The sequence below is a fragment of the Thermobia domestica genome, chromosome 9 (assembly GCF_964235325.1).
Source record: "Thermobia domestica chromosome 9, izTheDome1.hap1.1, whole genome shotgun sequence".
Lineage (NCBI taxonomy): Eukaryota > Metazoa > Arthropoda > Insecta > Zygentoma > Lepismatidae > Thermobia > Thermobia domestica.
In genome coordinates this window covers 17437607-17461991 of record NC_137462.1, presented here as the reverse complement: position 1 = coordinate 17461991, position 24385 = coordinate 17437607, and the positions used below count along the sequence as shown (strand labels likewise).

Here is a 24385-nt window from a genome sequence, read left to right as displayed (position 1 = left end):
TAGCCCAAAGAAGTAGCATGTCGCTCAATTTGGAACTTTGGTAGCCAGGACACTTAAAAAGTGACCCAATCCGCTAATTCTAGCCCAATTTGGCAACACTGAAAGTGTGATCTTATATAACGGCTATTGCGTCTGTCTGTCGACAGGTATTAGAGGAAAACTTCCGGTATAAGGTAAGGAAAAAGACTTATATATATTGTAAAACTTTGTGTAATAGGAACATAATCCTAAAAAGCTTTTCAGAGTTCTTTTAGTAGTTGGTTTCTTAAAATTTCGAATCTTGTTAGCGATTTTGGGTGAAATCTTGATTTCTTTCCCACTAACTGTGAAGCCTAAAACGTCCAATTCTGTGTATAGTAATTGGGTCTTCTTTGGACTGGCACGAAAATCATGCTTTCTTAATCTTTTGAAAAGTAATTCTAAATCCGATAACTGTTGTTTCCAATTTTTACTTCCTATGACCAAATCATCAGCAAAGGCAGTTATACGGGGTGGTAGGCCCTCTAAAAGCATGCGTACAGCTATACTGAGTCCGGCGGCGGAACTGGAGTGACCCATGGTACACCTCTGGAATTTATATGCCTTTCTAGTATGGTTGACCTCAAAAGTCATGTATTTTTGGCTTTTGGGATGCAACAATAGCTGGAAATAGGAGGATTTTATGTCAATTGTGGATATAGAGTTTTTTCCTCTTAAAACGTGTAGAATATCCTCCGTATTTTGAAATGGTATACTTAAGTAATGTGAGAACCTATTACAAGCCTGGAGGTTCAAGACTAACCTGAATTCCGAAGTCCCTGGCTTCTTCACAATGAGCAATGGCGATGAAAACGAACTATCGCTAGTTTCCTTGATAATATTAGCGTCTAAGAGTTGCTTAATTTGTAAGTCAATTTGAGGTCTGACTGCTAATGGAACCGGAGGAGATCTTTGATGGAAGGATGCTCCTTTGTCTATCTGTATTTTATGTATATAACCTCGGAAATATCCAATGTCTGTTGGTGTGTAGGAAAAAACATCTCTATATTTAAAGAGTAAATCTTGTACGGCTTTCTTTTTTTCTTCTGATAAATCCGGGTTTATGTCAAATAAATTTATGTTAAAAAATGATTTTGTTTCTTCTAATCGATCCTGAATTTCTTTTTCTGATCTATAAAAAGTTTCGTCATCATGGCCATTATCTTGACAATTACCCTGTAAATCTACTTCTTGAAGATTCTCTTCTACAAAAGCAATTGGGGTGCTCTTTACTAACGTTACCGGTCTACTAGTAGGATTTGATATTAATAAAGTCAAATTATTCTTAGGTACTTTAGTAGGCAACGTTTGTAGTTCGTATTTGTCCAGCAAATTTTCTAATGGAGAGATGAAAAAATATTTATTATTCTTTTGCCGATTCTTGACACTAATTGGTAAAAAGAAATGTGACCTGCTGGTATGGTAACCTTTCGAGTTGTAAAAACATCAGCCGACTTGTGCTGTTTTATTGTATGCATAGCGTTAGCAGATAATTTTTCCTGGGTATCAATTTCAATTGGATACTGCGGAGGCCGTGGTTTCTTGTATACTGACAACATGTTATTCTTTAAGTCAATTTTGGTCTGTAATCGATTTAGAATGTCTTCACCGAATAAAGGCAAAAAATCTACATGCTCTAAAATTCTGAAATAATGAGAAAATGTTGTTGAGCCAATTCTAAATGTAATCAAAGCTATATAGCGTAAATTTACGACAGAATTCTCAATTCCTCGTAGATTAGTGCTAAAAGGAATCAATTTTGTGTTTGGTGGAAGCCAATTTTTAGGCCAAAGACTCAATGAACTGCCAGTGTCTATGATTACAGGATATTTTTCTTTATTAATTGTTACATTAATTAATAATTTATGTTCCAGATTTAACATTTTAATGTTCTCCCTTCTATCTGATAACGGAGCCACTGCATAAAGTGAGGTATTTGCCAATTTTTGTTGTTCACTTATTTCCTGTTTCTCGGCCCTCAGAACATGTTCTTGAGAGGGTTTGTCCTGGGGCCCTCTTAGGCGTTTCCCTGCTGATTGTTGTTATAACATGTACTTGAAGAATGACCTTTCTTATAGCACGTACCGCATACTGTAACTGTTTCCGGCCTAGGATTACTATTATTATGTTTATTATTATTTTTAGAATTGTTCTTATTTCCATTTCTCTGCCGATTTTGATTTCCATTATTTGTATTTTTCGACCTATAATCGTTACGTCCACCTCTCCTAAATTGTGAGTTCTTAATGGCATTTTGAGCTACAAGAAGAGATAGTTCAGCCATTTGATTTGCTAATTTAGTGAAATCTAATGAATTACTTGCACTGGAATTACTAGATGTGCTAGGCGCGGGGGGTTCGGGAGGGGGATTCGGATTAGCAACTTGGGGGGAAGGACTTGGAATTATCTGATTTTGTGATGCACCCTGTAGTTGTGGTGCTGAAGGTGTAGGAAAAACTGAAGCTGGTTGCTGGTATTGATTCCAACTAGGTGTTGGGTTACATATTGGATAGGTCAGTTGTTGTTGATGCACAGGGAAGGAAGCGCCAGCGATTGCTGATGAATGTAAACTGCTGACTGGTGAACTCTGACCGCAGAGTGAATAGAATGCCTGTTGTAATTCCACGTAATCTCGTTTCTTCATTAGATCATTTGCTTTCCCGAGGTTGTGTAAATGCGTTTGTAAGGCGTGAACAGTTGTAAATGTTTCTAACGCTATCTTTTGCAAAAAAGTTTTCTTTAAACCTAAGGATAAATAATTTATTTTCTGCTCCTCGGTGGCCTGAGGCAGAACTTGTCTAATGACCCTTAATTTTCTGAGAAAATAAGCATCTACTGGCTCGTTTTCACCTTGTTGGACTTGAAAAATTTCAAATTCCGCCCGGTATGCCGGTAATCTTGGTCTACTCAGTGCAACTAATTTGTCTTTTAATTGTTCATAATTAAGCGCGTCTAACTGATTCTGGGCCTTTAACTGTAGAACTAAATTCAGAGCGACATCCTGTAAATACATAGGTAAGAGTTCTTTCTTCTTCTGTTCGTTCCACGAATGTAATAGTGCCAAATGGTCAAAGAGCATGAAGAACCTATCGGGATCCTCCGTAACGTGTCCCGAATACTTAGTGAGGTGTGGTATATTAAAAGAAGGGCGCGAATTCTGCTCCATGTTAAACTTGTTTTCTGGGAAAGTGTTTTTACCAGTTCTAGTTTGAGGCATAAACAAAATTCAGTTCACTAAAAGCACTAACACTTAAAAATTCACATACCTTCCAAAAAAAAGTCCGCTTCCGATTAATAGAAATACTGTCCGGTAGGGGAGTATTCAGAGCTTATTCTGAGTATGTCAAGCCTCTACCATGTAAAACTTTGTGTAATTTCGTCTCATACAAGGAAGAGGTAGAGCAGTTAATAAAAAGAGTGTCCGGAATCGACTCCCACTACCAGTTTTTATTATAAAAATCCACTATAAGAGTATTTGTACAAAAATACTATACAATTTGTTCTCTACTTTAAAAGGGTAAGTGAAAGGTAGTCTTTGACCGTAAGGTCGCAGACAGGATCTCCAACAGAGCCCCGAAGCAGGCAAAGTGGAGTGGAATTAGGTTCCCAAAGCTCCGAAGCAAGCAGTGGGTAGGTTAGATGGCCAACAGAGCCCCGAAGCAGGCAAAGCCAGGAGAAAGGATAGGCGTAGTCCTGTAGCAGACTAGAAGCCCTGGGATAGGTTACTCCTAAAGTCCCGAAGCAGACAGTAGGAGGGTCACCAGAAAACTGGTATCGAGTTGCCTTCGTCCATCCAATTTATAGGGTCCTTTTGGGTGGCGGTGGCGATGCTGCTCCGATTTCGTCTTCTGCTCCGTAGGAGGGGCTAAACGTCGTCTGCAGGTGATAGCAGGTCCCTCTGGTGTAAAATCCTCTTGCCGAACCATGTGGTGTTGTTTGTAAACATTGAAGCGTGGAACTGCTTGTTTACGACATCACATAGGATATTACAATATATATATATCAGATTTAGCGTCCTACGAATACGTTTCATCTTGTATACTAACCCAATATTGCTAGAAAATCAACTACTTCTAGTTACACGTCGATTACCATGAAACAAAAGTGATAATAGATAGGGAAAGGCTTCTTTTTTTAAAAAGTAAATGAATATTTTATTTATTTAAAAATAAATAAAAATAATTCAGTTTATTGTTCCACAATTACATCCTTTAGGCTTGGGGATATAGTTGATTAAGGCAAGTGAATGTTAATGGAAGAATTAGTGGAATGATAGTGTGGGAGAAAACGGGAACACCTTGAGAAAATTCTCGGACCTACCACAAACTTACTTGGCCGGGGATAGAACCAGGGACCTCACATACCCCGGGTAAGCGGTTTACCACTATGCCATTGTTTTTAAAACATCAACCGATTGTTCCCCTCAGTTTTCTCAACATCCGAGTTTCTTCGTACAGGGTTTAAACCCTAACCAAACGGGGGACACAAACACAAGCATATCCATGACACCAACTATGCTCTTCGGAAGGACTCGAAACCCCATTGGATTACGCCTCTTGATCCGAAGCCGAACGCCCAAGACTACTCGGCTCGTGCCATCGGGTAGCACTGTGTCCACCTACGGCGTCTTTCTGAAATCAACTCATTTTTCCAAGAATATTCATTGTTATCTGTACTAAAACCAGAAGTGGTACAATTTACTAATGTTACTACTTATCATCTCAATACTGCTCTCCATATAGCAAAACCCGTAATAACGAGAAATTTCTTTTTGGTATGGATTCACCGCCTTAAGAGTCTTCATCCCGGCGAAATTAAAATACCGCTAATTTTACAGTAATTATGAAATATCTTCAAATAGATAAAATATAATCGAAATGTGGAAGAAGAGCGCCCTAGACAATATCATTTTACATGAGAAACCGTTATCACGACTCACTTGTCTGTTTTCGATTTCAAGCTATTTTGAAAATCGGCATTTATTTTCGCGTTTCTAAACATCTGAAAACGGAAAGCCACTAGTTGACTTGTGATAACTTTCTCCATGAAATAATATTGTCTAGGACGGTGTTGTTCCATATTTCGATTATCTGTTATCTATTTGAAGATATCACATAATTACTGCAAAATTAGCGGTATTTTAATTTCGCCGGGATGAAGACTCTTAATAGAAAGCTTTATCTCTCTATTCAAACCGATGGATTCACCGTCTTAGTAAAATGTTTTGTCCGTATGTAACTAACTAACTAACTCTATGGCCTATGTAACCCAGAGGTTCAATTCTGCGTTCACAAAAGCTCTCTACTGACTTCTATCCTCAACCAACTGCATGCAGTTTCTACTTTGTATTACAATCTCTGCGAGATCCATCTTAATATTGTCCTCACATCTGTTCCTTGGTCTTCCTAATGGACATTTCTGGTTGGTCTTCCAGTCAAGACTTTGATCTGTATTCTTATGTTTCTATTGAAACCGAAGGTGGTGAAAATATATTATTTCTGGCTCCAACACTAATCGCAATAGTGAAGAAACTATAATGTATAGCAGAAAGCAGTTTATTATTATTATTATTATTATTTAGGAAAATAATACGGATTGATTAAAGCAAGAACAGGTTCCATGTTTTTTCATTAGTATGTCAAGGAGAGTCTTCGCAGTTTATTATTGCTAAGATTGAATTCTAAACTGTACAGAATATAATTAGATAAATTACAATCTCCTATTTAACTTAAATATAATTGTTAAGGCTTATACGACTTTCATTTGATGTAGATCTCTAGGAAATCATGAAGTAAGGCGTGACTGGTTAACCGTTCTCATGAATGACAAGTTTGGATTGTTATTTCATGGAGAAAGCTGAAAAGAAAATAAAGAGAGAGAGGGTGTATTATTTGTTGATATACGCGTACATCTCGTCTTTACTAGAGTCATCGGTAATGGACCTTATGAGATTGTAATGCTAATGCGTTCATGCGTTCGTTAATTCTTGAATGAAAGCGAATTTCTAAATTGTGTTTGTTTCTTTGTATAATAGACAGCCGGAGCGTTATTGGAGTTAAATAGTTAACATCATCAGAGGCAGTGGCAGATCGAGGGAGGGCATCGCCTACCCCAGAAGAGGAAACTTTCTTATTTTATATATAAATAAAACCCATCCAAGAGTTTGGAGCTCTTAAAAGTAGCTCTAGGTAGCAGTATTACAACCCACCGCCCCAAGTCCGTCCTGGATCCGCCCCTGATCAGAGCTAATGATGACTTTAGCTGTGGCTATCGATGTCCTACTCATTCATGAATGTCCGTTTCGAGTAACACCAATCATGCACACCGACTACGTGGGTGCTCTGGGGCTCCGCCACCCACACAAATAATCTTGATGGTGCGGCGCACTCACAAGAGTTTTAATTTGGACGCGGGTTTGAACCCGTTTCTCTTGCTTTTAAGTCAGCCGTGTTACCAACTGACCTAAGGCAGCACCGTTTATCCTTATAGTACCGGTATATTTTACTTGATCACAGCACAGCCCTTTATGACAGTGTTCATAAAAGATTTTAACTAAAAGTAAATCAATCAAATATCGAGACTTTCTTGATAACATATAGGCTAACACGTCCCACCCACGTAAATTTTGGAAACTCGGCACCGCTAACACCAATATTCAACCTCATTAAAACATGTAAGAGTTACGAGTTGCATAAAAGTGCAAGCGGAAATATTTAGATCTTGTTATTCGTTATTATTAGAGTCCGGATTTCCATGCAGAAACAAACCCCGAGATATGCATGCAAATATGCACAAAAAATATCAAAAATATGTTCTAAAATATGCATTAAAAATTTAACATATGCACTGATACATACGCTAAGAAAATAAATTTCAATTTTTTATTTAAAAAAATATCTCTTCTTAATGGCCTCTGTTGTTTGAACCATTTTCTTCCTTTAGTTTTCTTCTATAAACTTTCTGTGTTTATCAGTGAGAAACGTTTTGAAAATCAAAAAGTTCCTTTCTACATCATCAGAAGTCACTGACGCATGTGCAAAACACCAAATATCCTCCTGTATTAGGTGCTCTTCCGATTCCATATTTTCACCATTAAGTTTATTTGCAATGTCACAGATTGTTTTGTACAGCGGGGGACACTTCTAAATGGTACACCTTAGCCGTAAATCTCCATATGGCTATACCATTTAGAAGTGTCCCCCGCTGTACAAGGGATTTTTGGCTTATACTTGGCTAAGTTTATCTGACGATATTTTCACAATAACGTGAGTTTCACTGGACAAAGTCTGCGATATGAGTTTACAACTCTCTTGACTAGATTTAAGTCTTCTGCATAATTCAACACAGCTTCTACCAACGAGCCCCATCGGGTTTAAACTGGTTTCGCAGATAGTGGGACATTTTTTGCAACTTCGCGAAAGATATGTACGCGTGATGGAGCTTCACAAATAGTTTCTTAATATTTGATACAAGCACGTCTGCTTCCAGATATTGGAATCTGATTGTTTCTGGTATACAATGAAGGCGAGACAAGTCAAGTGGACTAATTTTGAATTCAACACTTTATTCTATTATTCTTTACAATGTTTTACTCTACGTCTGCGTTTACAAAGTTGTTCAGTTCACTTTAAATATAACCTACTTTGTTCTGATATACTCTGAAATATGCTAGTATGCAGCAATAACATTTGGAAATATGTAGTATCCTGCAAAGTTTACGAAATGTGCATGCGCATCGAAATTCACTCAAAATATGCACTTACATGATCTCTCATATGAATCTCAAACGAATCTTTACAAGTGCGTCGGAAAGAAAGAATTATTTTCCATACTTTTCTGGATGTTACTGTAAACATGCATTTTTGCATATGAAATCCGGGCTATACTTATTATAAATACAAACACGACTCCATTTATTCATTTAAAAAATAGCTTCGTATGATTCTCTTTACTGCCTTCAGTAGAGTTTATTTTAGTTGTTTAGTTGTTGATATTGTTTTCTTCACTTATATAAATGTAAGAACTTACTTAATGTAATTATGTAATTAGTTTAAACACATCAGCAAGAGTTGTCCCTTTTAGTTAGAAAGTTACATAACAATTTGTGTTACATTGTCTTCTTAAGTTTAAAAGAAAGTTAAAAGTAACTGAAAAAGATATCTGGAAGACGATTTTCTGGATTTTTAATTATTTATTTCAGTTAGAAAACATTATTTTATATTAAATTTATTTATTTATTTATTTTTTTGCAACGATCTCTCGTATATATATTTTTTAAATTCAAGAAGTGAAAGCTATTGAAGAGTATTTAATAAAGTCAGTACATCTTTAAACTATCACGGATTAACTTAATGAATAATGACAGAATAAGAAATAGAAAAAAAAACTAGTTTTCTAGAGAAAACTACAAATATGGCGATTTAAGCTTTTTATAGCATTATGCTAAAAGCAAGTGAAAAAAAAAGGTACTACGAAAAGGTTAGCTATTACAGTTATTACAGTTGAATATTGTGTAAATTATTTTATTTGAATAAAAACAATGTAACTAATTTAATGTTCTGTGGAGTGCTACAAAGGATGTATTACGCGTAACAACTTTCTTTAAGGCTATTTCAGGTGACGTAATACAACTACCATTTCCTTTCCCTTAACAATTTCTATAGTGGAATGGACAGCTCATTTATATTCTGTTATCCTTACACCTAAAATGAGGGGGTTATAAAGATGCTTTTAAATGGTTTCTGATACTAACTTTAATTGCAATTTACTTTCTCGGAAGCAAACGTACAGCAACAGAGGAGGTCCTGGCAAGAGTTGTTTCCATTTAAGAAACACTAAGAAAGACAGACGAAGCCATGACAAGACATTTATTAGGTTCCGCAACGAAACTAAAAAAAATCTCTCATCGTCTCAATTTTCGTATTAAAAAAGAGACGGGACTTCCTTTGTTAACATTCCAACCGAGACGGGAAATATGACAATTCTCGTTTCGTTTTCGAGACGGGAAATTTTATGGATCTTGCGGGCAACACTACGTTACACAGAGAAAAATGTGTTCTCGGGACAGCGGTATATTGTACAAATATACGGTATCCTCTTGCTTACTATAGAAATCAGTACGGAGCATACGTTATTCATATGCTACATAGGCACTGCCCTTTGACGTTACATCATATCGTTGCAGGATGTCTGACATCTAACACTTTTCCGTATATCACATACATATACTTATGTTACCTTCGTCAGCTATATGTTATATACGTCCATTTGTATGTGAGATCCTGACCGCCTATATTGTTTTATACGGAAAGTACTTATAGATGGAACACTTATACAGAAAGTATTATAAAACATGCGTTTTCAGTTATACGTCTGCTGTACGTTAAGTCCAAAAATTACAGAAATTACATATGCAGTGGCGTATTTAAGGGGGGGACTTCCGCGCTTAAGCCCCCCGAAATATTACGTACTATAGTAAAGTATATGAAATATCTTGCAGAATTTTCACATTTTCAGGCAATTCCCCCCCGAAAGTTAGCAAAGCCCGTCCCGAAACAAAATCGTAAATACGCCACTGTACGTATGTAACATATCTTTTTAAGTACGCCACCTACATTTTTTTCTCAGTGTACTCAAATCTTAGACTTCAAATAATGTTCATGATTAATAGTATATAAAAACTATAAATTGATAAAGAGATTACATGAACACAATGAAGAGAAAGTATCAACGTTTACAGATACGCATATTATTGCGCAAAACACTCCAACAAGAAACATGATTTTAATGTTCTTATAAACGGGCCTAGAAAAATTGAGACGAGATAGTTCTACAAAATTTACGAAACGAGACGAGAAAATCTTCCTTCTCATCTTGTGGACAACACTAGAGGCTTTTTATTTGAAGTGTGTTCCTGTTAGCGCTGCTGGTGCTAGTGGATATCGACAGGGTTGCCACATTGAAACACCTTATGTGCTTCGCTGTGCACTGTCTTGTTAGCCGTTCTAAGTAGCCTACGATCTTCACTCTCTAAAGCCAAATGAGTAAATGACAAATTGCCGGCAAAGCCGAGGCCATTCACTTCTTTCCCCAAAGCAAAGGAAAGGTTTCCTCCGTAAGAGGGCGACAAGGGTGGAGCAGAACTATGTTTCACATATTTTCCGAGGGCACAGTTGAAATAGAAAGACTCTAGATAGGTGAAATAACAAATAAGAAACTTGAACGTACAGGCAGTATACAAGATTTAGAACCCTAATCGTATACTCTGACAAGAATGTCTTAGTCGCTGGCGCAGTTAGAATTGGGATCTATAGTTAAATACATACTACATATCGTAAATGAACCATCACGCAACTAAATGTGGACAATAGCTGGAAATGATTCATTCCCGATCACACATTGTCTGGAACATACGCACAGGGTACGTTCTAGGTGTCCACCACCTCCGAAACCCCAACTTTTCTATAAATTTTGACTAATTTTAGGAACGATTTTATAAATTTTAATACAATTTTTCTTCATATTGAATTTGCTCCCCCTCCCCAAAGGCTTTCGTTTGATTGATTTGATTTTTACTTTAGTAACCCTTTCAACAGCGACCTACAGCTTAATGTGGATTCCGAACCACATAAGCTCCCACCTGGAAACGAATCCGGGTCTCCTACACCAAAGACGCGTACATAATCCCAGATACCTTTGGTCACCCCCGTCCGAAATAAAGCCCTGCCTGCCTGCCTGCTGTAGTAGATGTCAATTCAGTGTTTTTGTAAGTGTATCAGCTCCTGAAATCTCAGCACCTCAGAACTTAGGCGCGTACGTATTAGGAGGCTATAGCGCTGTAGGAAAACTTAGTTTACTCTCAAGGACAAGTTGGAAAACATTTTATTACGAGTATAATTATACCTTACATTTCTATTCAGTTTACAACTTATACAGTATATTCCCACGAAAGTTTCCTTGAACCTTGGTATATAAACTGCTGTAATAATAATAGAGTGAAAAGAATTCAGTTTCTAGAATTTTCTTGACGCAAGATAGTAAATATATAGTCATCATGAATATATATGTATATGAAAATATCTTTCTCTATATATAAGGTCACATCTCTAATCGAAGTTCTGTCAGCCTTGTTCGCTGGTGTGATGCCTAGCGCGCGGAAAATGTCCTAGGTTCGGTTCCTGCCGAACACACTACAGTGGTTTCTGTACCTTAGTTTAACCTATAGCTATAATTATATTTGCTCTCATTGCTGGCAACGTATGCAAATACAGATTAATTAATAAATAAATCAATTGAATTATTTTCTTTTCTTTTGGATAGGATTATGACAGATTTTGGAACCAGAATAGGTAAATGTTTCTTTGTATTTCTTCAAACAAGTTTGATTTACCGAAACTTCTTTACATACCCTGTATGTCCGTGTCTTTGTTCGTCCGGTTCGTAAGTTTATTCGTGCGTCTAGAGATCTCAAGAATTACCCTGTCCGTCCATATATCTGTTCAATCGGAAGATAAAAAATTGTCCGAGCGTCTCGAGGTCTCAAGAACTTACCCTATCTGTAAGTCCAGAAGATAAAAGTTTGTCCGCGCGTCAGGACGTCACAAGAACTATCCTGCCTGTTCGTTCGGAAGACAAAAATTTGTTCGCACGTCTTTAGGTCTCAAGAACTTACCCTGCCTGTAAGTCCAGAAGATAAAAAGTTTGTCCGCGCGTCAAGACGTCACAAGAACTATCCTGCCTCTTCGTTCGAAAGACAAAAATTTGTTCGCACGTCTTTAGGTCTCAAGAACTTACCCTGCTTGTAAACCCAGAAGATAAAAACTTTGTTCGCACGTTAGGACGTCACAAGAACTACCCTGCCAGTTCGTTCGGAAGATAAAAATTTGTTTGCACGTCTTTAGGTCTCAAGAACTTACCCTGCCTGTAAACCCAGAAGATAAAAAGTTTGTTCGCGCGTCAGGACGTCACAAGAACTATCCTGCCAGTTCGTTCGGAATATAAAAATTTTGTTCGCGCGTTTTTAGGTCTCAAGAACTTACCCTGTCTATAAGTCCAGAAGATAAAAGTTTGTCCGCGCGTCAGGACGTCACAAGAACTACCCTGCCAGTTCCTTCGGAAGATAAAAATTAGTTTGCACGTCTTTAGGTCTCAAGAACTTACCCTGTTTGTAAACCCAGAAGATAAAAAGTTTGTTCGCGCGTCAGGACGTCACAAGAACTACTCTGCCTATTCGTTCGGAAGATAAAAATTTTGTTCGCGCGTCTTTAGATCTCAAGAACTTACCCTGTCTGTAAGTTCAGAAGATAAAAGTTTGTCCGCGCGTCAGGACGTCACAAGAACTACCCTGCCTGTTCGTTCGGAAGATAAAAATTTTGTTCGCGCGTCTTTAGGTCTCAAGAACTTACTCGATCTGTAAGTCCAGAAGATAAAAGTTTGTCCGCGCGTCAGGACGTCACAAGAACTACCTTGCCTGTTCGTCCGGAAGACAAAAATTTGTTCGCACGTCTTTAGATCTCAAGAACTTACCCTGCCTGTAAGCCCAGAAGATAAAAAGTTTGTCCGCGCGTCAGGACGTCACAAGAACTACTCTGCCTGTTCGTTCGGAAGATAAAAATTTTGTTCGCGCGTCTTTAGGTCTCAAGAACTTACTCGATCTGTAAGTCCAGAAGATAAAAGTTTGTCCGCGCGTCAGAACGTCACAAGAACTACCCTGCCTGTTCGTCCGGAAGACAAAAATTTGTTCGTGCGTCTTTTGGTCTCAAGAACTTACCCTGTCTGTAAGTCCAGAAGATAAAAGTTTGTCCACGCGTCAGGACGTCACAAGAACTACCCTGCCTGTTCGTCCGGAAGATAAACATTAAGTTTGCCCGTCTTTAGGTCTCAAGAACTTACCCTGCCTGTAAGTCCAGAAGCTAAAAGTTTGTCCGCGCGTCAGGACGTCACAAGAACTACCCTGCCTGTTCGTTCGGAAGATAAAAATTTTGTTCGCGCGTCTTTAGGTCTCAAGAACTTACTCGATCTGTAAGTCCAGAAGATAAAAGTTTGTCCGTGCGTCAGGACGTCACAAGAACTACCCTGCCTGTTCGTTCGGAAGATAAAAATTTTGTTCGCGCGTCTTTAGGTCTCAAGAACTTACTCGATCTGTAAGTCCAGAAGATAAAAGTTTGTCCGCGCGTCAGAACGTCACAAGAACTACTCTGCCTGTTCGTCCTGAAGACAAAAATTTGTTCGTGCGTCTTTTGGTCTCAAGAACTTACCCTGTCTGTAAGTCCAGAAGATAAAAGTTTGTCCGCGCGTCAGGACGTCACAAGAACTACTCTGCCTGTTCGTTCGGAAGATAAAAATTTTGTTCGCACGTCTTTAGGTCTCAAGAACTTACTCGATCTGTAAGTCCAGAAGATAAAAGTTTGTCCGCGCGTCAGGACGTCACAAGAACTACCCTGCCTGTTCGTCCGGAAGACAAAAATTTGTTCGTGCGTCTTTTGGTCTCAAGAACTTACCCTGTCTGTAAGTCCAGAAGATAAAAGTTTGTCCGCGCGTCAGGACGTCACAAGAACTACCCTGCCTGTTCGTTCGGAAGATAAAAATTTTGTTCGCGCGTCTTTAGGTCTCAAGAACTTACTCGATCTGTAAGTCCAGAAGATAAAAGTTTGTCCGCGCGTCAGGACGTCACAAGAACTACCCTGCCTGTTCGTCCGGAAGACAAAAATTTGTTCGTGCGTCTTTTGGTCTCAAGAACTTACCCTGTCTGTAAGTCCAGAAGATAAAAGTTTGTCCGCGCGTCAGGACGTCACAAGAACTACTCTGCCTGTTCGTTCGGAAGATAAAAATTTTGTTCGCACGTCTTTAGGTCTCAAGAACTTACTCGATCTGTAAGTCCAGAAGATAAAAGTTTGTCCGCGCGTCAGGACGTCACAAGAACTACTCTGCCTGTTCGTCCGGAAGACAAAAATTTGTTCGTGCGTCTTTTGGTCTCAAGAACTTACCCTGTCTGTAAGTCCAGAAGATAAAAGTTTGTCCGCGCGTCAGGACGTCACAAGAACTACCCTGCCTGTTCGTTCGGAAGATAAAAATTTTGTTCGCGCGTCTTTAGGTCTCAAGAACTTACTCGATCTGTAAGTCCAGAAGATAAAAGTTTGTCCGCGCGTCAGAACGTCACAAGAACTACCCTGCCTGTTCGTCCGGAAGACAAAAATTTGTTCGTGCGTCTTTTGGTCTCAAGAACTTACCCTGTCTGTAAGTCCAGAAGATAAAAGTTTGTCCGTGCGTCAGGACGTCACAAGAACTACCCTGCCTGTTCGTTCGGAAGATAAAAATTTTGTTCGCACGTCTTTAGGTCTCAAGAACTTACCCTGCCTGTAAGTCCAGAGGATAAAAAGTTTGTCCACGCGTCGTGAGGTCTCAAGATCAACTTGATGGATCAGCATCAATTTTGGCCAGGATGTACAGGCTTAGAAGTTAGGAAGCAACTTCGTGGATGGAGGTGATGCTCAAACCAGAAGTTGTACAAATCTTCAGTTTTAACGTTGATCACTGTAGACCAAAACGGTAATAGATAGCGAGAAGCAGTTTCTTGCAGTCGATTAAGTGGATGCCACACATTTCACCGTCACCGTTAACTCTCTACTAAAACCGGAAGTAATAGGAACATTCTCTCTCTTTTGGTTTCTATATTAATTGAGAAAATATAACGTCACACAAACCAATATCCTTTGCTTGGTGTAGGGTACACGTGACACTGCTAGTTATTCTTATAAGCCAATGTAGTATGCAACGAAACATTCTACTTTAGAACGTAAGTTGGAGCTTTGTAAATGAACGCTGGGTATTCCACTTTATTTATTTATTTATTTATTAAATTTCCAGGATATGTTATGCATAGATATGGGAAGTCTTAAAGAACTTCTGATGCGTGAGACTCGGGTCGATTCCCGGTGTGAGCTCATATAATTCGTATCCTTTATTAAGCTGTAGGTATCTGGTATTAAGTCGTAGTTTCACGTCTTATATAGTTTTGTTGTTAAAGGGAACGCTGTACTCTAATCCAACCTATCCAATAAAAATGACTATATCAGTCCGTCTGGCTGTCTACAGGTATTAAAAATCACACAGTAGAAAAATAGCGAAAAAAAGTTTTTTCTCATATAATCGTATCGTATTGTATTTTGAGTTTAGCGTCCCTTTGAGGAGCGAGACTATGTGAGACGTAGAACTATAGCAACGGTCGGATCCAAACTACATAAGTTACTACTGGAAATCGAACTTGATTCTTATGCGGAGATCGGCGTAAAGAGAAAAGAGGAACACAATGATATTCTATTTGTAGTATTTAGGTCTTTCTAAGTGCGAGTGCACTTTCCCTCCCCTTCGTTGCATAGTTAAAATTGTGGCTTTTAAGATTTGTTTTTTCAGGAGAAAGAGGAATGGCAAATTATGCCATTGTACCAGGCGGCAAATTGCCTAAGGCCGGTCCTGCTTATTATTGTAATTATTGTTACTGGTACGGAGGCCCGTATCCAGGGGGGATCTAGGGCGGGCCGGACCCCCCTAAATTTTGGCTGCCCCCGTAAAATTTTCACGGTAGGCTTGCAAATAATCTATAATATGGTAATATGGTTGAATCGGGCTTCCCTAACTTCAGCCCCCCCCCCCCAAATTTTTGAGCTGGCTACGGGCCTGTCGGTACGTAGTGAAAGTTTTGGACAATGAACAGTGTACAATGTTCTAACTCCAAATTTGAAAATGTTTAGCAAATGTGTTGCAGAATATTCATGGTATCCTTAGTATCCTTATATCCTAATATTAGTATCCTTATATTAGATTCAGAAATTAGGCTATATATTTTTATTGAAATGGTGGATCACACTTGAATTGAGCTTATTGCAGATAATGTGATTCACCAACTTCTTGTGTTATCACTGTTTTGCCCAACATGCCAAAGGTTTGTAAGTACATGACTGATAATAGCAGAGATAATTTTCTGCTTATCACCGCGAGAATGCAAAAATGCTCAAAATTTACAACTCATTCCATCCAACTCATATGGAGTATTAAATGTTACTTAAAACAATTTTCTTTAACAGTACTAAATATGAATAAACAGTACTAAATGTATTTTATATAACATCATGGAGTACATTTTTACAGAGTTTTTTGGTTGAAAACGATGATTTATTCGTGAAACAAGGAAATTTAAATGCTTAGTATGATTATTAACTGTTCTACGGCAAAAATTTGTCGTTGGCAACCTTGAAAGGAAGAGCTATCGTTGGAGTGACTTGCATGATAACAGGTTCTTTAAAAAAGCAAACAAAAAGAAAAACATCCGGAAAAAATTATGAACTTGCTCTTCTAACATTTGGTTGGTCTTTAGCGTCTGAGGCCACTGCCCAATAGCTTGCTGTAAGTATCGTTAGATAACTGTTACGTGACTGTTTGCTATCTGGAATAGTTAACTTTCATCTCAGTTAGTGAAGCTTTAACAAGTGATACAGCGTAAAGAACATTTTTGTGACTAAAAATGCCTTCTTCCGCGTCAGAGAATTTGCTCTCCTTCGACAACCCAGTGTTTGTTGGATATGCATTTTATACAGGAATACTTGTGCTCAAAATGCTGCTAATGTCGTTGTTAACAGCAAGACAGAGGTTCGCCAAAAGGGTAAGTCAAATCCTACTATTTCGATTCATGTAGTTGTATAATCTGTGGCAGTGGCGGACCTAAAATATAACACCTGGGGGACGCAACGCCTCAGTGGTAGAGCGTTCACCTCTGGTGCATGGGTTTCTTGGTTCGGTCCCAGCTCGCACCAAGTGAGCTTTCTGGTGGACAAACACCGTCTGCGTGGGTTTTCTTGGGATTCTCTTGTTTCTTTCCACTTTATTCATTCCACCATTATATTTATTTCTCATCATTACTGTCTCCTTTAGCCTAACCAGCTAACTGTAGGATGTAAAACAAAGATTTGATTTCATAAAAATTAGAGGCGCCAACCACAACCCAGACTGTGATAGGTATATCATGAATTTACGTAAATCATTTTGATTTGAAATCCATTTACGCACTTCGTTAACAGGAATTAGGAATATCTAATGTTTCGATCAATTCTTAATAAAGAATGAAAGCCAACGCTTACTACAAACTTTCAAAATTATATAAATAATATTTCAATTATTTTTGTCATTTCAAAACTGGAGGGGTCTAGGCCCCTCTAGATCCGCCACTGTCTGTGTGCCAGCAAGTATAAATTATTTTTTTCTTTATATTACTTTTCAGCTTCCTATTCCCTGCTGGTGCAAGGGAAAGAATATTATGCTAATCTCCTAATTCTAATATTATATTATATACTAATTCTTTTCGTTAGCGACTTTCCTATTTTTATTAGGTATGCATTTGCTTCGTAAGTTTTACCAGAAAGTGCGAAAGTCTAAGGAAAAGATAAAGAGACTGGAAGCAAGTTAATGATACAGGGGTTACAGAGCCCAAAGGATAGCAATATCTGCTGTCATTCTCATTTAAAATGTCTTGGAAAAATTCATATAATGTGTTGCAGTATGCATGTTCCTCTTCTGAAACACAATATGATAGTGAGGGTTACATTATGTATGTTATCTACTTTATTATTTTAGTTAGAGGTATGCTACTTGCACTTAAATAAAACCCCTTAGACAGTTGACTTTTTCTGTGTACTAGTAGATTTTACCCGTAAATTTTGAGTATCTTGCTCCCGTATTGTTTTACTCCACCTTCCAATTATCATTCTTTCCTTTCAAACAATACAAATAAAAAAAAGTTTCCGATATTGTCGCTTTAAATACTATATTCATGGATGCCCGTCCCTTCCAAAGACTTGGGCACCGCACAGCTTCCAGATTTACAATTCTTTCCCCAAAATTCACTATTCTGCTCCAAAATGTACCCCTCTCCTACCCAAATTGATCATGCTTTCCCCCAAATTCACTATTATCTTCCAAACTTTACCTCTCTCCTATCCAAATTTACAGTTTCTAACCCAAAACTCACTATTATCTTCCCAAATTTACCTCTCTCCTACCCAAATTTACCGTTCTTCTCCAAAAATTCACTATTCTCCTCCTGGGGGGCGCAACGGCTCAGTGGTAGAGCGTTCACCTCTGGTGGATGGGGGTTTCTTAGTTCGGTCCCAGCTCGCGCCAAGTGAGAAAATTTACCATTCACCAAACCATTTACCATTTACCATTCACCAAATTTACCATTCTTCTCACGAAATTTACTGTTCTACTCTCAAATTTACCTTTCTCCTACTCAAATGTACCGTTCTTCTCCCAAATTTACCTCTCTCCTACCCAAATTTATCATGCTTCCCCCAAAATTTACTATTCTTCTCCCAAATTTACCTCTCTCCTATCCAAATCTACCATTCTTCCCCCAAAATTCACTATTATCTTCCAAAATTTACCTCTCTTCTACCCACACTTACAGTTTCTAGCCCAAAACGCACTATTATCTTCCCAAATTTACCTCTCTCCTACCCAAATGTATCGTTCTTCTCCCAAAATTCACTATTCTTCCCCCAAATTTACCTCTCACCAACCGAATTTACTATTCTTTAATTTGCTTTTATCAATTTTAATGAAAATTCCGTAAGCATTCACATGCCCTAAAACTGTGTTCTAAAATCTACCTGCGGGAACTTTGTAGAAAATAACAAACAGTTTTCTTCTTCTTTAATTTCATAAATTTATGCACAAAATTTATCATTGATTCTTTTGTTAATTTCATTTAGAATTTAACAGAACCTTCCGTATCACGAGGGGATTATGAATTGAGTAATATAACAACTATTGAAGTATAGCATGGACTATTGTGTAACGACTTACCCATCTTTAAAACGTTAATAAATGCCCTTCAATTTTTCGTACAATTCCTGTCTTATTTTTATACTATGAATCATGCAACATCAAAATAATGTTTAATTATATTTATTTATACATATTTCTGTGTTTTATCGACATCGATGGCTTCAAACCCATCTTGTAGGACGGATGAGGTTTCTTTATGAACACACTCTTCAGAGAAGCGACCTGAGACTTGTATGTTAATTACCATCCCGCCATTTGCTTAGTGTTGATGGGGAAAACCCATGAAAAAACTTCATTCGGGATGGTTAGCCTGGCAAAGCTGTTACACGTTTTCAACCGAGTATCCCACTGGGAATCGCAGCAAAGGTGAAAGCGTTAGCAACTACGCTACGCTGCGCCAGAAGGCAATGTACGAAACATAAGACTTGGGTAAACTAGAAATGAAATTAAGTTTTACGTCTTATGGTTATGTTGGCTAGGCTAAAGAAGACGACGATGATGATAAATGAATGAAATGGTGGAATGAAGAAAGTGGGAGAACTCTGAGAAAACTCACATACACAGTGTTTATCCATCACAAAGCTCACTTGGCGCGAGCTGGAATCAAACTAAGGATCCCATGCACCACAGCTGAACACTCTACTACTGAACCACCACGGCCCCTTGGGTAAAGTAGAGTTCAACAAGAACGCAAACGAGACGAGGTTAAAAAAAAGTAGTTCTCGCTTCGACCGGTCGCGTTTCATACGAGAATCGAGCAACAGTAAATATAGTACATAAGTATGCATTTCTTTCTGCAGAGTCACTAAAAATAATTTTATTTTTCATATTACGTAAACGCATGATTTTCTCATTACGTAATTTCACGTGCAGCCTATTCGTACATTGTGTGTATACAAAGAAAGATGAGGAAAAATATCTCTAGAAGATACTGTTTTCTTACACGCAAGGCACAACACAGTACTTTACCAAAAAAATGGTTAAAAGCAGTGTTTGAAGTGGAAAAAACAGTAGTGAAGGTATGTTTTATCATCATTTTGACTCAACATACCGGCTATTTAAATATTGTCTTGATCACTGAAAAGCCAGAGATGGTATGCCCTTATTACTGGTGGTATGGCATACCAGAGCGTAATGTCTCACTTCGACCACTGGTTAAAAGTGATCAATAATAGAAAGTTAATTAAAGTATGCTCCATTTGTGCATTACCACTCTTAAAACATATGCCTCCTGAAAAGTTTCGCCATGGTTAATCGGTATGTGGGATTCTTAAAATGCGTGCCTCTCAAAAGTTCCGCCATATTTAATCGATATGTGGAATTCTCAAAACACATGCTTCCTCAAAAGTTCTACCTGACCGGGGAGCGAACTAGGGACCCCACATACTAGAGATAAGCGTTCCAGTAGTAAGCCACCGTGCCACCTGAGCGAAAAACCAATGACAGGGTGGAACAGAAATGGCGGGACAGAAAAGAGGAATTTTAGATATTATTAAGAAGGGGAAGGGAAACTGGTTGGGACATTGTATAAGAAGGATCTGTACCATGAAGGACGTGCTAGAGGGTATGGTGGCAGGAATGAGAGGGAAAGGGCGAAGAAGACTACAGTTAATGGACGATATCAAAACAGAAAAGTCATACGTGAAGACGAAGAGGTTAGGGGAAAACTGTGGTGCATGAAAGATCCTCAGTTGCGGCAAGTGACCTGCCAATAATGGCAGAATACCTATGATGCTGATGCTGATGATTTTTACATTATTTATACTCACTTATAGGACGTAACGTAAATTAATTTACATAGTACGTTAACTAAGTTCCGGCACTATCTCGAAATAATATACTTAACAATGCTTGAAACAATATCAAGTTAGTTTCCCGCATACATTCTAGCTCGCGCCACACATTTTAAGGCTCTGAAGCACCCTAGGAAAATATTCCACTGGAATAGTGTTTAGCACTCTCCCATACTCACTGGAATCAGTACAGTATCCTCAAATTACTCCACTTTGAGGGCAAATTTGGATTTAGGGAAGGTCATCAAGTCCACTGGAGCTAAATCAGGTGAATATCGGATGTTCAAGAAGTTTAAATTTCGCTCTGTAAGTTTCGATTTCGTCCGGTAGATGTAACTACTGAAGGTAGATGACACTTGTGAAAACTATCCTTATTTTTAGGGATAGGAAGAAAATTCATAGAACACCCGTAGGGAATTATATATATATATATATATATATATATATATATATATATATATATATAAGCAAAATATGCATTTTACAGGTTCATGCAGATCTCCGAATAGATAGCATAAAAAGGAGAGTAGATCTTTAAATTTTATAATTATTGTTATTTAGCTACGATTTAGCCATATTGTTAGCGTGTGCAACCTCGGTGTGCATGGTCCTTGGTTCTTTTCTTACTGGGAGCACTAACATTTTCTGGCAGCAGTTGCGGACTTATCTGAATTAAGAGGTATTCCGATCCAGAAAACCAGAAATAATGGCGCCTAAAACCGATGTGCTGGCCACTCATCACCCAGTTGAACGTGAGCCATCTGGTTAGCCATAGCCTGTAATGACTGTAGCGCCATTAAGTTTAATTTACTACTTCTTAGTAAATTCCATCAATAATTCAATACTGTATAACTGAGGAAAACTAAAAACAATATGACTTCTTTCAGATCTTATCTCTTCTGCAATTCACCTTACCTCGTTGTACTAAAATAAAATACTAAATTCCGTGTCGCAACAACCCATAAAGTATTCAGAGCCGTCCCCAGGCAATCCTCCCCCTTTTCTCCAGAAAGAATACATTTTAAAAGCCACGATTTTAAGTATGCAACCCCACCATGAACAACGAAGGGAACGGAAAGCTTTCTCGCACTCAGAAAGGCTTGAACATTATACAGCCTCGTGTTTTTTTTGTTTTTTTTTAAATAATAATCTATTATGTTAGTGAAAGATAAAGGAAACATACTTGCAGATGAAAGATGGTAATACTTTTTTTTTTAATATAGAATTCAATATCGAGCTTCAATCTCAATATATCAGTTTGCAATTCCAATGTAACTAGCTTTTTTATCTTTATTTCTTGATTTTTCTTCTATATCTGTTAAAAAGTTTTTAAAAAATACGTTTCCACCTTCAATGATAAGGAACTTGTTTGTAACAAAGGCAAGACTAGTTTTCGTATCAAAACTGTGATAACTAACTAAATGGAACAGGCAGTGGTCGAAGTGAGACGGTATGCGGTGGTATGCCATACCGACTCTGGTTTTTAGTAATGAGGACATACCGTCTCTGGTTTTTCAGTGATCAAGACAATATTTACATAGCCGGTAGGCTTATGTTGAGTCAAAATCGTAATAAAACATACCGCCTCTGCTTTTTTTTTTTTTTTTTCACTTCGAACACTGGGAACAGGTGTTTGCTACCGTTCGAGAATTTAGTTCTTGTATTTCACAATAATCAATCATTTCATGCTGGGATTTGTTTGACAATTTAAATACTTTAGTAATGTCCGTGTGCTAATGCGACCTTATTATGATTTATGAATTCATGTAGAAGGTTAGCTTAGTAAATTTAACTACCGTTATCATGAAGTCTGTTTCCAACAAGAAATATTTATTTTAAATAATATAACAGATTTTGCCGTTCCGTGCAAATGTACGTGTTGCACATATGGTAGAGGCAGTCCTTAAAAGTATTCTGGCCGACCATATGACCCAAATTTCAGCCAGTGACGTCATATAGTGCTTGATAAACCTGTAATCGCACTTCTCTGTTATGACAATTATATTAGTGCCCTCCATGATAAGTTCCTAGCTATGTCACTTATCAGCATTGCACTAATTAATTCATTTGGGAAGTTCATAATTATTATAATGTATTGACACGGTTTTGAATTTTTGCCTTTCATACCTATACTATTATATAAAGGAGTAAAAGTGATTTGTTCATCAACATAAAACCCATTCTACTACAGCTAGAAACATAAAATTTGAGCAGGAAACTCCCTTTGCCGTGAAAACAGGGAGGTTAAAGAGGGTACATACCCCCCACCAAAGAATAAAGTATTTCACATTAGGAACAAACAACTTTGTTCAGTACATAAGCTGTCCATTAAAAATAACTGAACACAGGTTTTAGTACTTTTCGAAAATTTCATTCTTAAATGGGTAAAATGGGGCAATTTGTATCTTACAAATTTTGACTCTAGGGAAAATTCATTCAAGTTAGTGGTGTGGTATTCGGGATTTAAGGTCCTAATTAAAAATAAAATAAAGCAAGTTTCGAGAATTTCAATTTTAATAGGGGAAAGAAAACGACTTGTATAATATTCAAATTTTCGATACTTTATGCAGAAAAAATTCATGTGAATATTCGTTTAAGTTGAGGGTAAGAATTCTGGTACATAAACCTCTAGAATTAAAATTAAACAAGAACGTGTTTCAATCTTTCCAAGACTTCGACTTCTAAAACAAACAATTTCCAACATTAAAAATTTTGATTCTTTATTCAGAAAATGTTTAAAGTGAGTATTCGCGTAAATTGAAGGCGTCAAATTCGATATACAGGATGTTTCAAAACAACACCAACAACGTTTGGAAGGTGATTCCTGCCTGACACCAAGATAAGACATATAGAAGTAGGCCTATAGACCAACTTGGGTGCACAAATGCTTTCTTTCGGAGTTATAGGCTGCCAAATACATGACAAAGTGAACTTTAAAGGTCCATACCTCAAAAACTATGGGACCTACCGTAGTCGGGTCCTCAAGACCTCACTTAGGGACTACTATGTGCCCTATTGAAGTTTCAGAATCCTGTGGTACTTGCGCAACAATTTTTTAGAGCTAGTTGGTGAGTATTTCAAATTATATAACTCCCTCTATAAAAATTGTTCCATGAGTATTGCAAGATTCTGAGACATGTATTTTTGGATAGCACACATATTAGTTCCTAAATGAAGTCTTGACCCGACTACGGTAGGTTCCATAATTTTGGAGCTATGGACTTTTAAAATTTATTTTTTCATGTTTTCGGCATCCTATAACACCGAAAGGAAGCATTTGTGCACTTAGGTTGGTCTATACTTTTCGTCTTTTCTTGGTGTCAGGAATCACCTCCCACACGTTGTCGGTATTGTTTCGAAACACCCCGTATAAACTATTAATAAAAAATGAGAACATATGTTGCAGTATTTTTGACAATTCCGCTTCTAATAGGGGGGCGCGGTGGCTCACTGGTAGAGCGTTCACCTCTGGTGCTTGGGGTCCCTGGTTCGATCCCAGCTCGCGCCGTGTGGACTTTGTGCTGGACAAACACCGTCCTCGTGGATTTTCTCGGGGTTCTCCCGTTTCCTCCCACTTTCTTCATTCCACCATTTCACTCATCTCTCATCATCACAGTCTCCTTTAGCCTAACCGGCATAAGCGTGGGACGTAAAAGTAAAGATTTCATTAAATTTTTTCCCGCTTCTAACAGGGAAAAGAGAGAGAATTTTTTACAATGTTCAAAACTACATGGAAA

The 24385-nt window shown here is 37.9% G+C and overlaps 1 protein-coding gene across 1 annotated transcript in view; it reads left to right on the top strand.

Annotated features, from left to right (window-relative positions):
* Window positions 1-24385, top strand: part of LOC145660749 (prostaglandin E synthase-like) — a 62886-nt gene that overhangs the window by 29022 nt on the left and 9479 nt on the right. The window contains exon 4 of the mRNA XM_081726158.1: window positions 16532-16675. Within this exon, the coding sequence (XP_081582284.1) occupies window positions 16532-16675 (144 nt within the window). The remainder of the gene's footprint in view (window positions 1-16531; window positions 16676-24385) is intronic.